At 41.3% G+C, this 17,547-nt stretch overlaps 1 protein-coding gene across 3 annotated transcripts in view; it reads left to right on the plus strand.

Annotated features, from left to right (window-relative positions):
- Positions 1–17,547, plus strand: part of rsrc1 (arginine/serine-rich coiled-coil 1) — a 114,630-nt gene that overhangs the window by 16,923 nt on the left and 80,160 nt on the right. For all 3 annotated transcript variants that reach the window (XM_071495935.1, XM_071495937.1, XM_071495936.1), the window contains exon 4: positions 4,784–5,047. In XM_071495935.1, coding sequence (XP_071352036.1) covers positions 4,784–5,047 — 264 coding nt within the window. The remainder of the gene's footprint in view (positions 1–4,783; positions 5,048–17,547) is intronic.

A 17,547-nucleotide genomic window follows, 5' to 3' on the forward strand; every position in this document is an offset into this window, starting at 1 on the left:
ATAACTCGGCAGGATACAGCGCATTAATGAAGTTCTTCAAATATGGATCTTCTTACTTTCAATTGGCCCGTTTCTTTTTCAATCTGTCTGTTGCTTGGAAAAGTCGACCGGCAAGCTTTTTTGTAGTCTGTGTAAGTGTGTGTGTCTGTGTGTGTGTGTATGTGTCTGTCTGTCTGTCTTGTTGTAGATACAATGAATAAATGCCAATGATTTGAACAAATTTTACAGTTTCTAAATGCTTCCTTAGTAGTAACAAAGACACTTTATCTAGAATGAGTTGAGAAGAAAACTGCTGTGATTTTGCACCATATTTTTAGGCCAATTTAAATTTTTTTTTTTATAAAGGTGAAGTGTGTCGCAGCATAACATATTGTGGTACTACAGAGATCCCCCGTATTCTCTACCAATGAAGCATGTCCCTTATGTGTACAGTCCTCAGAAAAAAAGAAAAACATCACATAATTTGCATGTATGTTTTTGGGTTGGTTTTTTTTTTTGTGAAAATGAAATGCAAAAATTTCCCAAATTGTGACTCATATCACAATCTCAATATCTGCCAAAATAATCCCAATGTTTTGGTTTTTTTTTTGTATATTGTTCAGCACTATCACCATCTCTGACCAGTCTATCCAACATTACGCAATCGATATCGTTTAAAGGCATTTTAGTTACAATTAGTGATTTTTGAATCTGCTACTCCACATCTGGAGCAGCTCCTGGTTCACTGGCTTTGCTGCATTTCTCCCTCTGATCTCTCTAAAAAGATGAAACCTTATACTGCAAGATTTTTTCTTCTTTTTTTGACCATATCCTAAGCTTAATGGGAGTCTACCTCTGTACTTGCTTGTGGAATCTAACTATCTCAATATTTTACAAACATTGATTAATGATGGCTTAGATGCACACAAATTGTAGCTAAAATGATTTTGTTGTATTTGTTAAAATGACAAAGCACTCAGGTTTTAATAGCAAGTCCATTAGCAGATAGCCATTTATAATACACTGTGATATAGAGGGTAGTGGCACATATTTACAGTAGTTATTCAAAAAGATGCAAAACCTCCAGTTCAACAATTCCATTTTCACATCCTACTCACATTATTAATGATTAGTTATTTTTAGTCTTTATCATAAATACAATATCTAACCAGGAAATAGAGATGGACATTTTGGAACATAATAATACAACTGTATGTCTCTGTCCCATGATAATTCCTCTCTAGCTTTTAGTGTATTGTTGGTAAGAATGACTAGTCAGATAGGGGTCACTGTCGCCAGCACCCACTGAAATGTGATAGGGTTAAGGTTACATGACCATTAATCATTGCTGTGCCACGCTGGCCTAATGGACAGAGATGCTGCTCGGGGCATCACTGAGAACATCACTTGTGTTCTCAGCAGTTATGTTGGTGTTTTCTGCCTTGGGATAAATACAATATGAACTTTGTTTTGTCTTTCCACAGAGGATGGTGGTTGGGGAAATGAAGAAACAATATGAATGTGTGTCACTGCTGCGCAGTTAGGGGCAAGATAGGGTTAAAGAAACAGTTAAGATGATTGGTATGTGTGTGTGTGTGTGTGTGTGTGTGTGTTCATGTGTTCCCCGTCCCGACACTGCGAAGTATGAATAATGATTTAACTGGGGTCAGATTCCATTGGAGACGTTCACCTGTATCTGACACTAGTGGTATTGCGTAGCTGCCATTAATGTCCAATTTTCAATGAAAACAGAAATAGAATACAGACTGATAAGGGTAACACCATCCAGCTTCACACCCGACCACATAATTACCCCAATGGGCTGTGGTGAGGGATCATATCCTGGCGCACACTGGGGGGTCAGCGGCGATAAGCTTCAGCCCAGCTCCCAACATGCAGCATAATTACTCTATTGATAATTCACCAGGAAAACGGTGCCAGCCAATTGCAGAGCTCCGATTTAATGGATTGGACGGTGAAACGAGGGAGGAATGGAGGAAGGAGGCTGTGAGGGGGCAGCGTGTGTGTGTGGGGGGGTTGTACGTGGGAGCAACCTGCAAGGGCCTTTTATTAGAAATGAAAATATGTTTAGGCCATAGGGGGACCCATTTTCCCTGGAGATAATAAGGCCAATAAAATGTAAAGCAGGGGAAGGGCTTGGCATGGGGTCCAACTGTGGCTGTTTATCTGTGTGTGTCCTGCATTAGCCCATTTATCCCCAACCTCAAATTAGCTAATCATTCTCCAAGGGGAAGGACTTGGTCAGGAAATTGACATTTAGCAGCATAGGCTCACTCTATTAACTACAGTAAATTTAATTTGCTGCACACCCCAGAAGTGGGCTGTTTTCTTTGCCATCAGAGGGAGAAAGGAAGAGGGAGACAGAGACAGAGAAACAGAGAGAGAGAGAGAAAGAGAGATTGTGTGTATTGCATCTGCTGCTTCTGGCCACAATTTGCTTGGCTGTAAATATAAGACTTAGACTTGGAACTCTGCAACTCTGTTGTATTTCCCCTCATATACTGTTGATTACAAACATACGCAGGCATTGTCAACACATAGATTCACTCATTCCAAGGTCTGTTTGGGCCATTGATGGATTATCTCGCCTGGAGACTCCAAACCCCAAAAATGCCAATGTTTTCCTTTCCCTCTTTTCCATTAACTGTGATTCTCTGATGAGGTTAATCGTAGCTCCAGTAAACACTGTATTAAACATTCTAAATCAAATGTCCTGTGACTGATGACTGCTTTCACCTCTGCCTCTGAATCAGATGTTTCATGATAATTATTTCTGATTATCACTCCAGGGTGGCTGCTTTAGTGTCTGTTCTGCAGAATGCAATGAGACAGGATTTACTGTGGGAAAAAGATACTAAAGAGCGACTGCTGTAGCTGCTTGGATAACAGTAATATTATTGAAAGGAGAGTTGCAACGATTAGTCAATCATTAGAAGATAAATCTGCAGCTCTTTAGAGACTTGATTAAACATTTAAGTCATTTTTAATCAAAAATGAAAACCTGTATTTTTTTTTTTGTCCTCTGAGAATAAGTTCAGTATCTTAGTGTTTTTTGATTTTGTTTAAACAAAAAAAGTTGGTGAAATATTCAAAAATGCAAATAATGGATATTAAGAATGTGCAGTTCAGCTCTCTTAGTTGAAATGTATTTATATGATTTACAATATGTGCTAAATATATGTCATCTTTTAAAGATGTTGGTCATTGCTCAAGTTTTTTCCTTTTTTTTTTTTCAAAGAGAGATTCTCTCTTCCAGAGACCTTGAAATAGCGCAGTTAACTCTCCGGAGATCAGGATCGCCCCAGCCTAATTGATTGCAACAGTTGTCGGAGTGTTGTCTGTTAGGATGGTGACAGGCGTCTGAAGAAAATGATTAGTTTTCTGTCGAGAGAGAGACAGCTCTGGATGTCCCAAACTGCAAACTAATAAAGGGGGGAAAGCAATAAAGCTCGTGGACAGCAGGTTCGACTGTTTTTATAGACAAATCAATAAAATGATAGATGATGGAAAATAACGGCATCTTAGCTGCCGATTTCTACTGGGATTTAAAATCACGGTCTTTCACATGCATGCACACACACACACACACACACACACACACACACACACACACACACACACACGGATGCACACACTGACAAAAGATGCAGGCTCACACATAAACTCACACTTAAGCAGAATATGTTGAAGTGTTTTCCCTGCATTAACAGAGGCATGTGCAGTGTCACGTAAATAAGTGGTTATATTTTGGTAATTTGTTTCTTTGCCCGTATGGCACCATATTGAGATATGAGTTACACTTTCAATTCTCCATTTTTCTGGTTTTGAAATGATGTGTGTATTACTGTATGTGGGTGTTTATGTTTGTGTGTCATAACTAACAGAGTAAATCTCACACTGTAAATCTTTTTGAGACCAGAGGGCCAGTGTCAGGATCAATACTGAGGACAGGCCTTCCTCTGAGCCCGCCTCTAATTGGCTCGATTTCTACTGAGTGTGTTGTGTATGTGTGTGTCATAGTATGTGTGGTTGTATATCACTGTATTCTTATTGCAGTCCTATGAAGGATGAATTTATCTACTCCAGGAAAATTTGATCATAGTGAGTTTTATTGTGAGTTTTGTTAATAGATGTGAAGGTTCATTGTTTCTGTGTATTAATGTATAGCCACTGTCTTATTGAAGCTTGTCTCACATTGGGTTTCAAAGAAGGTTTTGATTTCAGTTCTACCCATCAACTCTCGCAGTAGTAAAAAGTGTATAAGGTGGAATAAAGAAAGGAATTAATGTTTGCTTTTTTATGGAACGCTTTTTCTCACTAACATTAACTTGTTCTTGTGTATTGTGACTCTACAATACAATCATACAGGGAGAAATCCATCGTAGAAGATCCATAGATTTTTTTAACAAGCAATGAACAGAATCACCTGTATTACAATGCATCCCCAACCTGTGTTTTCCTCAGTGAGCTCTTAATCCATCGCTCCTACTATTCCTATTTGTGTTTCCTGTCACTGTTGCCACACACATGCATAACTGACAGCTACATGAAACAGTCTCAGCCACATTTTCTGGAAGTAACCGAAAGGTATTCTAGGAAATACGGACAATCTTTAAGTATATACAAGAGACTTAGACCAGGTGGATGATATTTAGCTCTGCTCATTTGTGAAAACTTCCCACTTCTTATATATTTACAAAAAAAGAAAACAAACTATTATTATGTTGTTCGAATCACTCGCTGTAATCGCTGTAAATGTCTTATTACACCTCACATCTTTCAGGTCTCATTCTCGCCACCGACGGTCTCGCAGTAGAAGTGGCAGTCGCAGCCGGCGAGGAAGCCACGGCCGCAAAAGGAGCCGTAGCCACAGTCGCCGAAGGAGCCGTAGCCACAGTCGCCGAAAGAGCCGCAGCCACAGCAGAGAACGGGACCGGAGCCGACGCAAGGGCCGCGACCGGGAGAGGGAGAAAGAGAAAGAGAAGGAAAGAGATAGAGGAAGAGACAGAGACAAGGACAAAAGTAAAGACAAGGCAGACAAAAAGGGGTAAGTGATGGATGACTCTGTACATAGAGACACAAACACACCAAACAAGTGCTGGGTCGGCCCAGCTCAATCTAAACTGCTGCCTCCACGGGAGAACAGAATATTTTGGTCAGTATAATACAGGCTCAAATATGGAGCTCAGTCTCAGCTACTCCATCTGTCCATCCATCACTGAATCCTTCCATCCATCAATCCATCAGTCCCTTTCTTCTTCTGTTTCCCCCTGCAATCAACCACTGGGTACACTGGACTTGTAATGTGATATAATTCCCTCTTGCAAGAGAGGACGTCATGTTGATAAAAGAATAGATGGTAGGTAGGAGTGCTGCAGAGGTTCAGTTTTTAGAGAATGTTTTGGTCGCCAGATGATGTCTGATGCCTTTAACTCTGCTTTTCACCCTCTGGACCCAGCTACAATAAGTCTAGAAGCATAACAAGATCATATGCATCTCCAGTGTCACTGGTGCTCAGGCCAGGAAAAAAAGCAATAAATGAGAAGTCCTTATTAAGGAGAGAAAAGTTGGCAAATGACATCTTCACTTGCAAGCTTGTGTCATCTAAAGGCTGTAATACACACTCATAAACGGTTTGGTGTAGTGCATCCTTTAGCAGTGATGCACTCCAGTGCAGTTCTCCTAACTTCCTTAGAGGCCTCTCTTTGCTTCAACCACAATAGCACCCTCAATCCCTCCCCAGTGCTTCATGCTCTAATGTGATTGGAGGCCACTGTAATATGGCTGGTACCCAGTTGTTTGCTGTCATATTGAATGGCACAGATGTGTGCATCAGGCTATGTGTCCCATGAGTGATGCAGACAAGCTGCTCTGCTATACATCTATTTAAGAGACTTTGGTCCCCCAGGTAAACTGTGTCTGAACTCATGGTGTAGGTCATGTTGGACCAAGATTTAAAAGTGCATGTTGTAAAGATCAAGAATTTTCAAAATATATACACATCCAAATCTAAAGTCAGGTAGTGATTAAGATGATCTTTGGTTTTTCAAAGTAATACTTGAATCATGTTGAAATAAAGTTTTAACCACACATAAACTTGTCAGGGAGACAGCAGTAAATGGAAAGCTTAGAAAAAAACGCCTCAAAGTGTTTTCTCAGAACAGAAATATGCAGTAATAGCCAAATGGCAATTTATGATTTTACGACCGTTTGATCTGACTGAAAAGGATCTTCATTCCTCAGATGTATTCATGATGCAACATTGCAATCAGATGATGAAAATCGTTTCTGTAGCAATGGCCGTAATAGACAATAACACAATATATCTGAAGTACATTTAAAAAAAAAACAAAAAAAAAAAACTCTTTGCTTGTGCCCCACTGTCCAACTGTCACAGAAATGAACAGCTTTTTTTCTAGAAATTGTGTGCATGCTGCGCCTCATTACGTGACGTAAATGCTAATTATTCAGTATGTATCTGTGACAACGAATTTTATCAGAGCTTCATTTAAAACGTAACTCATTTTATGTATTTAAGGAGTGCAGTTCATGAAATGGTTTTTAGAAAATATTCACACCCCTTCATTGTTTTCACATTTTGTCAGGTTGCAGCCTTATGCTAAAAAAAACAAAAAAGAACAACACATTTTTTCTCTCATCAATCAATCTTTTGCATTTATCAAAAAGATAAACTGAAATATCACATTGACATAAGTGTTCAGACACTTTGCTATGAGACTTTTTTTTTCTCTTGAGAATCTTTGAGATGTTTCTACGTCTTGATTGGAGTCCACCTGTGTTAAATTCACTTGATCAGACATGATTTAGAAAGGCACACGTGTGTCAGAGCAAAAGCCATGAGATGGAAGGAACTGCCTGCAGAGCTCAGGGACGGGGTTTTATCGAGGTACAGGGATTGAAGGTTCCCAAGACCACAGTGAAATAAGGGTTAAGCATTTACATACAAGTCAAGGTGCATTTGTTAGTGGAAAAGACAGAACAGATTTGTTGAAATAACAGAAAGCCTCATCTTCTAATGTAATTTCCATATATTCAGCACTGTTTTTTGAATCCTTGGAGGCTTCATTGGTCATCACCAAAACCTCAGGGCTCAAGATTTCTCTTTGTGAGCAGAACATGGAGATTTGCTTTTAAAGGAAAAGTGCTCTATTTATTTGAAGCTATTACATATTGCCTTTCTTAGATTCATATCAGGAAAACAAATAAAGCTAACAGTAAAATGTAAGGCCAGCAGACTATATCTATTTTCTTATTAAGGCTTCAATATCCTTCAGCATTGATATGAATCTCTTCCTTTATCTCTGACCCCGCTTTAGCTTGTGTATTTGCAGGTGTGTGTGCTCATATACGTAGTAAGTTTGTTGATTGTGTTGATGTGTGTATATGTGTGTGTGTGTGTGTGTGTGTGTGTGTGTGTGTGCGTGCGTGCGTGCGTGCGTGCGTGCGTGCGTGCGTGCGTGCGTGCGTGCGTGCGTGCGTGCGTGCGTGCGTGTGCGTGTATGCATTTCCACCTGTGGCAGCATTATTATATTGCAAACTGTCTATCCTTCTATCTGGCCTTCCAAATTACTTAAACCTGTGGCGGTATTATGTTGGAATAATTCTGACTAAAACATATGGTGCTGACCTGCCATAGCATATACATATAGTATATATCTGTAGAAATAATCCCGTCTGTGGTTTTCTTAAATCTGCCTTTGAAAGGAGGTTTCTCAACTGTTTGCCTGTATAAAAAATTATATCATGCGAATTTTTGTCACTTGAAGTCAAAATTAAACAGCAGTGCTAAGCTTCTTGCGTCTTTAGTTCACAATTTATCAGTTAGAGGAAGAAATGCAGCGAGTGGATTGTTCAGAAATATATACTTGATATGGTTCTTTGTATTTTAACATGAAATTTGAATTTACCTGAACAATACTGGTAATACCTAAAAATATACTGCTCTCCAGGTAAGAATCCTGGAAAATGTGACGTGATTATTAATTAAAAATATGACAAATTCCTGTTTATGGCATTTCATTTTGAACTAATGTATAGAATGTGACATGATATTATTAGATAAAATAATAATTAGTAAATCTTATCATTTTATTTTGACTTTAATTGTCTCGACCACCACACTTCACACGTTCAAATTAAGCAGGTCTGTTTATGGACCTTGGTATTATGTTGTCACTGTCCAAAAGCAGCCTGACATGCATGTTCCTGTGCCTCCCCAGATGCTGCCACGGGAGTTTAGGCGCCTAACAAGTTCTCCTTCAATAGAGGAAAGGCAGAAGCAATGAGATGTTTCAGGAATATGTAAAACAAGGATTTCTGCAGTATATCCTGTCTATGACAAGCCACTTCTTTTCTCCCTGTCTCTTCCATTCTTCTTCTGCTCTTAATGGTGATGGGGGTAGGGTCTTTACGGAAGCTCCTGATCCTCACTGCTTTCACACAAACACACACACACACACACACACACACACATACACACACTGTAACGCTGCAACCTCATTTACATCCAGGTTCTTGCTGGGTGGTGGGAGAGGAGCGAAACAGTGCGATGTTGATGGCAGGGCGGGGTGGAGAAGAGGCTGAGAAGCTTTATAGTGTCTGTCAGGATGAAAGAGGGGCCCCTCAGAGCAGCACCCTGACACTGACTCTGTGTGTGTGCGCGTGTGTGGTGTTGTTGTCATTAAACATTTAACACTCCTCTAGTATGACAGCAGGCAACTTGGTGCTCTAGCGGCATGTTTTCATGCAAAATTTATTGAAAAAGACGAGCTGTTGTTAAGAGATCTTGTTGCCTTTCACCAGTGGCAAAGGGTAAGTGGGTGATTGTGGGGATCTTTGTGTGTGTGTGTGTGCGTGTGTGTGTGTGTGTGTGTGTGTGAGAGTGAGTGAGTGTGTGTGTGTTTACACAGACTAGTGTACAGGGTCAATAGGTCAGCTTTGCTCTGTGTAATCCTCTGGCTTCTTATTTGCAGAGAGAACATAAGAGCTTGCTTCAAGAATTTAATCAGCGCTAAAGCTGTTTGTTTGTGTTTTCCTCTTAGTTGACACTTTCCTCAACAGGCAGGCTTACTTGTGTGTTATGTATTTTTTTATATTCAGCAATGAATTAAATATACTAGTAGATTCTCAACTTTTTTGTCCGACATACCCCCACAGTCCAATCCAACATGCTCCAAATGTTTTTATTTAAATTGATATTAACCTGAACTTTATTTAACACTATGAATTGTATTAAACTGGATATGATTACACAATTTTTTTTCATACAAGACGTAATGATCTTGGAACTGATGTTTCTCTCTTTTTGTAGCTGGGACGCTTCAACTATTTATCCTTTAGTTTTCAGGATATATTTTGAGTTCTCCGTGCACTTGCGTTCCAGTTTTTATGCTCTCTTAGCACATTGTGTGAAGGTGCTACAGCTGACCGTGGTGGAAAACTGAGACATGCTAGCAGTTAATTGGTTATTGTGTCAATGAATATAATAATGATCAACCTGCCATTTCTACTAGACAAATATGTTGATCTTTTGAATCAAATTGTCATTTTTATTTTTATTTTTCATATGAGCTGAGCTACTCCATAATCTTTCCATGTACCCCCTGGGATTTAATGAAATAGACCATTGACAAATTGCAAAGAGGCACTCTGAAACAGTTATTGTAGTACTGTGCATTAATGAATACACGTAGACATAACTCAGCTGTGATTCTCAACCTGCATGCAAGTGGAGCTCAGTCTTTCTATTCTTCGTTTTCTTTCCTATTTCCCTAAAACAAACAATGTGTTGTGTTATCAAGTGCTCATCTGCCCCCAGGCAGACAACTGAAGTATAATTTGAATGTAACATCATTCTTCACCTGATGTTCCAACCCAATTCCCACCTGTAATTAATGAGCAGAAACGTAGGATCTACAGTTAACAGATGGCTCTTTCTCCACAGAAAGGGACAGCATTTTAAAATATCTTTAATTACAAGTCAGTGTTTTAAAAGGTTTTGGCATCATTAATTGCTGCAATGGTTCAGGCTTTGATCAGGCGCGAAGGAATTTAGTTAGGGTAAGAATGAGGTACAGTCAGGGCTCAGTTTTCTTTTTGGTTCACTCATAATGTTAATGCACACATGCACACACCCTTTGCATGTCCGTCACCTTCCTCAAGCTTGATTCCTTCGTCAAATAATTTGTCTGCGTTCAAGAGTCTTCACCCTTTGCTTTGGGCGTAGTCTTCACCCTTTCCTTTGGATGGTGTCAACCCCTTTGCTTTCCTCTGTAACCAATCACAGAGGCAGTGGAAGAACGTGGGCTGGCTGCCGTACTCCACATCCTCAATCAGAAGGGTCTGTCCAATTAGGCTGAACTCCTTGTCAGTGCCAGGTCACGGTAGGAGGGTTGGTCAATCTGACTCAGTTTCATGTCATTTGAGTGAGAAATGGGCCAAGGCTGGGCAGCGGAGGCACAGCGAGCAGAGTGGAGACCTCTCATGGCAGCAGAGAGCTGTCTTTTCCTTGTGCATGTAAAACTGAAGTTGGTATAATGAGGTTAGGGTTAAAGAAATGAGATGACTGCCTACCTTTCATTAAAGCCTCTTTTATGTCCTTGTCAAGGAAAGACTCATTTAGGAGTTTTCTTTTTTCCTGCTAGTGAGGGGCAGCACAGCGTCTATTGTTCACACTTGTAGAACAGCTTGTTTTATTAGGGTGGAGTCTCTTTATGGAGAATGCTTTCCTGACATTTTTGTGTGAAGAGCCATTCCCACCAAACTGCCTGTTCCTATCTCTTTCTGTGAATGCCATTGTTTAGTAATTATTCTCATTACTGTGTTTTCCCCTGACCAGCTAAACAGAACCCAGCCTCACCACAGGGGTCCCGACAGGACCCGCAGGCCTCGGCTTGGCTAGCTGTGCTCCATCGCTCAGCCTTAACCTCTAGAAGCCTAGACGCTGTGAGGCAGAGAGAAAATAAAACAAGACCCTAGACACAAGCACACACACATTCACACTCACTGCTGTTGATTTTCTCTCCCTCCTTGCCTCACTCTGAGGAAATGATTGTCTGCTTCTTTGCCTCTGTTGAACATCTATCAGCTCATTAGTGTTGGTAATACACAGAGAAAGTAAGTGTGTTTGTGTGTGTGCTTGCGCGTATGTAGCCCCTGCCTGCGGCATCCTCTCAGCCTGTTGGGAGTGTGTGTATGGGTGGTGTGGATGGGACCACTGGCTTCTGGTGTGTGTGTGTGTGTGTGTGTGTGTGTGTGTGTGTGTATATATGTATGTGTTTGTCTGCACTCTTGCAGGACTCTAGGCTGTGTCTGGTTCTGGGAGCGGGTCTGGGGAGGTAAGAGAGACTTCAAACGCCGTCCTCGGAAGGTTAGGATACACTCACATTGACTTAAATCAATGAGCTGTAAGTGTGTGTTTTATTTGTGTGTGCATCAAGGGGGGTAGCCTAGTGGCCAGGAGCAAGACAAGACATCGGTGAAGCTGAAGAGGAGTAGGTGTGCATGCGTGTGTGTGTCTGTATAGTTTTGGGTGGGGGAAGGGTGGTTGGTTGAAGGGTGGGTGAAATAGGAATGATGCCTACATGCAAAGGGTTGACAACACACACATACAAACTCACAATTACCCAGTGGACAAAAACATGCACACACAGAGCGGTGCAGCTGTAGTGCTTCTTGGCCCATGGCTGTATGTAGTCATTAGCTGCTTTTTTCCACACAGATAATGAGCATAGATTGGATAGAAAACAGCCTGGCCATATAAACTCAATCTTTACTAGATGGACATTTATGTACACAAACACACACACAAGAATGAATATCGTGTTCTGACCTGTACAGTGATGCAGGACAAACCTGCTTTTGCCACTGGTCTGAAAAGGTTAATATCTGCCATCTGGCGCGGCTCCTTGGCCCTGCTCCAAACCTGTGTTGGAGGCAAGAAAGATTGGGTTTCTAATATAACTATGATTATATTATAAAGTTGCAGTAGAATTACTATGGGTTAGCTGAAATCTTAAAGAATGCATATGTAACTTCTGTCCCCAGACCACACAATTTGTGTCAACGTTTATTTCAGCGCTCTATCAAACAACTCCCAGTAATGAGAAAGAGTTGTTGGTACTGACCTGTCTGCCACACTGTGTAGGTAACTTCTAGTGGCTCTTAAGGGCCAGATGTTTTGAAAAATGGACATGGATACAGACAGTGGACTTGTGCACGTTTCTGCATTGGGGTCAGCATATGCCAGCATGTTCACACGTTGCTGTGCAGAAGATGCATGTGGTCTTTGGACATGATAGTTTGGGCTTTATCAAGGGACACCAAGCCACACCAAACCAGGTTTGAGGGTTTGGGACAAGAAGATAAACTAGAGTTTTTCTGGTCTGTCTGTGAATGTCTTTTTTTTTTTTTATTAGCCCTTAATTAATTTGCAAGATAATAGTAAAATAATAGAGAACTAAATGGATAAAAAGGCCAACACTTCCCTTGGCCATTGACAGTCTCTTAATTAAACCCTGAATGATAAAAGGCTTGTGCTAGGTCCACCCTTGAAAGAGCAGTGTGTGTCAAGATGGTTAGAGGTTTGAACCTCTGTCAGACCCAGACTCAGATGAAGAGTCTGTTGTGCACCAAAATCAGCTAGTTGATAGCTAGCAGACAACTAGCAGATGTAGCAGTTAGTGTAGGTTATCTTAGTTAGCATCTTTTACTTGTTTTTGTTGTTTGCTAGCTTGTAACTGGCAGTGATGGCCACAGGGTTAGTGGTTGTACTAATGCAAACTGGCACTCTGTACTGACAAAGTTTTGGGTTTATTTTGCCCCCCTCCCATCACTGCAGGTTGACAAGATTGGTTCCTTAAGCATGCGACGTACGAGTCCCTGACTGTCTGAATCCATGTTTCTGTCATTGGTTCACTGCAGTTCCGAGGTGGAAATATGCAGCCATGGTGTAGGCTGCTTATTTTCCCATGATATGTCTTGTATTATATCAAAAAACTCCATCTGGACATGTGAAGAAGGTAAAAAACTTGATTTTCATTGGAGGGGGTCTTCAATAAGTTAAGAGAAGCTTAAGAGCAGCTGAAAAAAAGCAGACGGCTTTTTTGTTGTCTTGACAGTCACTTACTGTAGGAAATATCGTCTATGCCAGAGAATGACCTTTGTCTCTGTTCTGTGTGTAAATTCAGAGAAGGATAGAGAGAGAGAGTGTGTGAGAGAGAGAGAGAAAGATAGAGAGAGAGAAATCTGGCCACTTTTAATCGCAGGAGAGACACCCCGTGTGAGCGATAGAGAGCTGTGACAATCCACTTAGTGCGCTCTGTAATCTGTTTAACCATTTAGTGAGTTGTTAAAGGAGTATGCAAACACTCACTCTCATAATAAAAACACACACACACACACACATATACACACACACACTAGACACAAGACACTCTGCAGACTTTAGTGGTGCACAGGACAGTCTGCTGCCTAAACCGGGTAGCGATTCAGTTGTGTTGTGTTTGTCTGTGTGTGTTGATGTGTTTGAGAGCTGCTGTAGGCACTGAGAGAAGCCAGGCCTGGAGCGTGATGACAGAGACCAGACCCGGCCAAATAGAAGATCCCCCCCAATCCAATTACCCTGTTCCTCTCTTTTATTCTCCCCTCTTCTCCCCTCTCCTCTCCTCTTCTCTCCTCTTCTCACCTCTTTTTACGGCCCTGTCTTAGCAGGAGCTACTGATGGCAGTTCTGGCTGCTGTTGAAGTGGCTGGCTGCTCTACTTTATGGATCAGAAGAGGATGCAGGAAGGATTATAAGCAGCAGGTTATGAGCAGCAAACATGACAGGCCAGCTCCGATTTAGGAGGGTTATGTAAATGTGCTTGTCGACAAAATATGTTTTTCTGCTCTCAGTATTTTCCCCTCTCACTGGAAAAGCTGGGTAGTTTGGTTTGGAGGAAGCAGAGTGGTGTTGAAGGCAGTGAGAGAAGCTTAAAGAGAGGATTGTTATGGAGAATGATGTGTAAAAGAGACACACCATTAATGTTTAATTTTCTCCAGACTCCAGTGCTTATTCATCTGCACCAGGGGCAAGGAAAGGTGTTGACTGAAGTCTTTATGAGAAAGGCTGAGAGTGAGAATACATTATAGAAAAAGAGATGTTCTTTTTAGTTGGAGGGAGCAGACAAAGTAACATGGAGAAGAGACAGACAGACAGAAGAGCAGAGGAGAGTTCTCCGTTAGCAGAGAGCACCTTTCGTCATGCACTTGACCTCCGCTGCTCGGAGACAGAAATACGGCTCTGCAGCTTTTGCCTAATGGCATTGATCATTACAAGAATACCTCCCTCAGACTGGGGGAGCAGCATTTCAGACCTACAGTTAAGTACCATGACTCAGTAGTGGAAGTAAATATCGCCTGAGAGAAGCATCTAATAATCATTCTCCATGGAGGTCTCGAATCAGCAGCCATTTTCACAGTATTTTCTTTCACAGAGAAAAGAGCTGAAACAATGGAGTTATGAGTGCAGTTACCAATCACACGCCTGTGCATGCTTGATTGTGACGACTTAAGTACTTATTTGTGTCACTGATTGACTCTGCGGTCTCACACGGCTCAAATTGAACATCGAGTAGCCACGGGAAAGTTATGAAGCTATGAAGCCTCTCCCTCCCCTCGCTCCCTCCCTCCCTCCCTTCCTACCCATTTAGTCTGCCACTTTTTCAGCAGAAGTTTAGATCTCTGGGCCGATGTTTAATTCATTTGTACTAATGTCTCGCTCACTCTTGCTCTCCTTCACTCTCATGTGCTCTGTCTTGCTCTCTCGCCAGACTAGTCCCTGCGGTTCTCTAATAGAGTTATTTTACCTTGTGTCTCACTCATTCTCCCCGGCACACACACACACACACACACACACACACACACTGCTGACTCTTTTCTGCTGTCCACTTTTTGTCAGTAGGGCATATGCAGTTTTATTTTTGTAAGATATATCAGCTCTACTGTGGGTTAGTGTGATACGGTTAAAGTCTCAGAATATATATATATTCTTTAATTTTACGATATCGGCATGTATCAGCAAAAATTGGCTAAAAACAATAATATAATCAAATTAAGAGCTGAGGTGCATTGTGACACCAAACTCCTCATCTATATAAAACAAAACTGTCATCTTTTAATTATTTTGCTCGTAATCATTAATTTGGACAATAAAAATATGTATAACAATAACAGAAGATCAAATTCTGCTGATAAGTGATGTTATTGCATTAGCACCAGCTCTAGCTCAGATACCTTCAGAGTAAGAACCTTGATAGCATCATGACGATGCCACTCCTTTCTCAGATCTGTTTATGTTTGTCACTGGTATCAGTTAATTCTTGAGACACATTGGGTTTGGGAATAGATATAACAAACAACAAATCAGCCTGTACAGTTTTGTGCCACCACAAACTCCTTCATTTTGTTTCTGGTCTTAAAGTTTAAGTAATGCCTTACACTTATAGGTTTTCATTCTTTTCTCTCCATATCTTTCTATCATTCAACCTTTCTGTGTTATTTTTTTTCTTTTTTTTTTTAATGTACCCATGCCTCTCTGTTTCTGCCGCTTTCTATGCCCAGATCTGACGGCATGGAAACTATGTACAGTTGTGTATACATATCTTGGGCACTGCTCTCTAATCAGCAGAGTGAAATAATTCACTTCTCTTTCTCCATGCACACACTCATCCACACAGACCCACTGAAATCTGTCAGGTCTGAGCTCTATGTGGAAAATGTTTTTAGGGAAAATGGTCTTTGACTCTTTCAGAAAATGAAAAAAAGCACAAATCATCGAGTTAAATTTTCAAACACATATTAATCAGAATGACTAATGCTGTAGGAGCCAATGTTATGGCACACATGTTTTTTCAGGTATACATATGACACAATTACTGTGTGCTGAGTGCATTTAAGAGGAGACGTTGCTATGTGGTCATACTGTATGTTGGCATCTCTGGTGTAGAAAGTGTGCATGAATACACTGAGCATGGAGTAGTACTTTTCTCCACAAAACCCTTTTGTTCATTAAGCAAAAAAAGCCACATTTCTCAAGTGTTAAATATTGTCTGAACACAAAAGGCAACAAGACATCTGCCTAAATGAAATGGTCTGAAACTAGCAAAATGCCAGAAGAAGTAAACAAGACTGTGACCAGACATTCAAAGCAACTTATGGTGTTTAATGGTTGACACATTTTGGTCGACACCCAACCCTGTTATTGAGCTGACGGCATTAGTTCCAGGCCTTCAGAGTAGGATTTTGTTTGCATGGTGTCAACCACTGTGTCCCAGGCACCTGTGTGTGCATGTTATTCTTTGCTCTGTTCGTTTGGTTATTTGTTATTGTGTGAGACTTGGGTTAACTTTTCTTTGTACCGCTTTTCCTTGAAGTCTACTGACACACATGCACACACACGCACACACACACACAGACGCACACACACACACACAGAGAGTCCTGATATCGCTCCCTTTAGGCCAGACTGCAGAGCGCTTGGGGCCATGTTGTTTTGTCTTCTGACGGACAGACAGAAAGAGAGAAAGAAGAGAGACTTATCCTGGCCAGTGATTACGCCGGTGTGACACCACAGACATGGAGGTGGTGGGGGTGGGGGTGGGGTAGCGGGTGGTGGTGATGGGGGTGGGGGTGGGGTAGCGGGGGGGGGGGTGGGGGGGGGGGGTGGGGGGGGTGGTTCAGTGCATGAAGAGAAGTGAAAAAGGCACTGTAGAAAACGGTGTGTTGATGATATGAATAACAATGTACGCGGCGTGTCTCCCTGGACCCTGATAACCTGCAGACCAGAGCCCAGTCCCTGTGACAGGCTGGCCTTTGTGGCCACTTTATCCCGCCTGTACACTTGTAACGGGAGCCGGGATAATCGCACCTAATCTAATTTAGGCTAAAGAGGGCCATGACTGAGGCTGGCCAGAAGCAGACTGGGCACACACACACACACACACACACACACACACACACACATCAGCAAACACAGCTCAGCAGCAAAATCCTGTTTGCATCAGAAAAATAAGGTTGTCATATTGATTATGCAGATGAGGGACTAACGGGGGCTAACTGCCTCTCGGCCAGCCGGCTACAGCTGACACAGGCTAAAGAGAGGGATACAGAGAGAGGAAGAAAGGATTAGAACAGGTTTAGTTCTCTGTTTTCTTTCTACCATTTTGCTTGTACCACTTTAAGGTTTAGAACAGCATTGTCCTCACTGCTACTTTCTTACTTGGTAAGGTTGAGGCTGATGGTGTGTAAGGGAAGTTTTTAGCGAAGAAAGGTTTTTAGTATTAAGTTAACTAGCCGAAGTTGAAGTCCACTAAAAAATCATCCTTTGTAACAAATGAAATAACTTGAAAATCACCCATAATTTTACATTTATGTTCAGCAACAACTTGAAATACAGTCATGGCATTGACACATGGACAAATAAGAAAACAACACAAAAAAAGACAGATTCATATATGCTGTGAACAAATGAGTAAGAGAAAAGAAAGAA

The sequence above is a fragment of the Trachinotus anak genome, unplaced genomic scaffold (assembly GCF_046630095.1).
Source record: "Trachinotus anak isolate AG129_WGS33_773 ecotype Australia unplaced genomic scaffold, CSIRO_AGI_Tana_v1 ptg000014l, whole genome shotgun sequence".
NCBI lineage: Eukaryota > Metazoa > Chordata > Actinopteri > Carangiformes > Carangidae > Trachinotus > Trachinotus anak.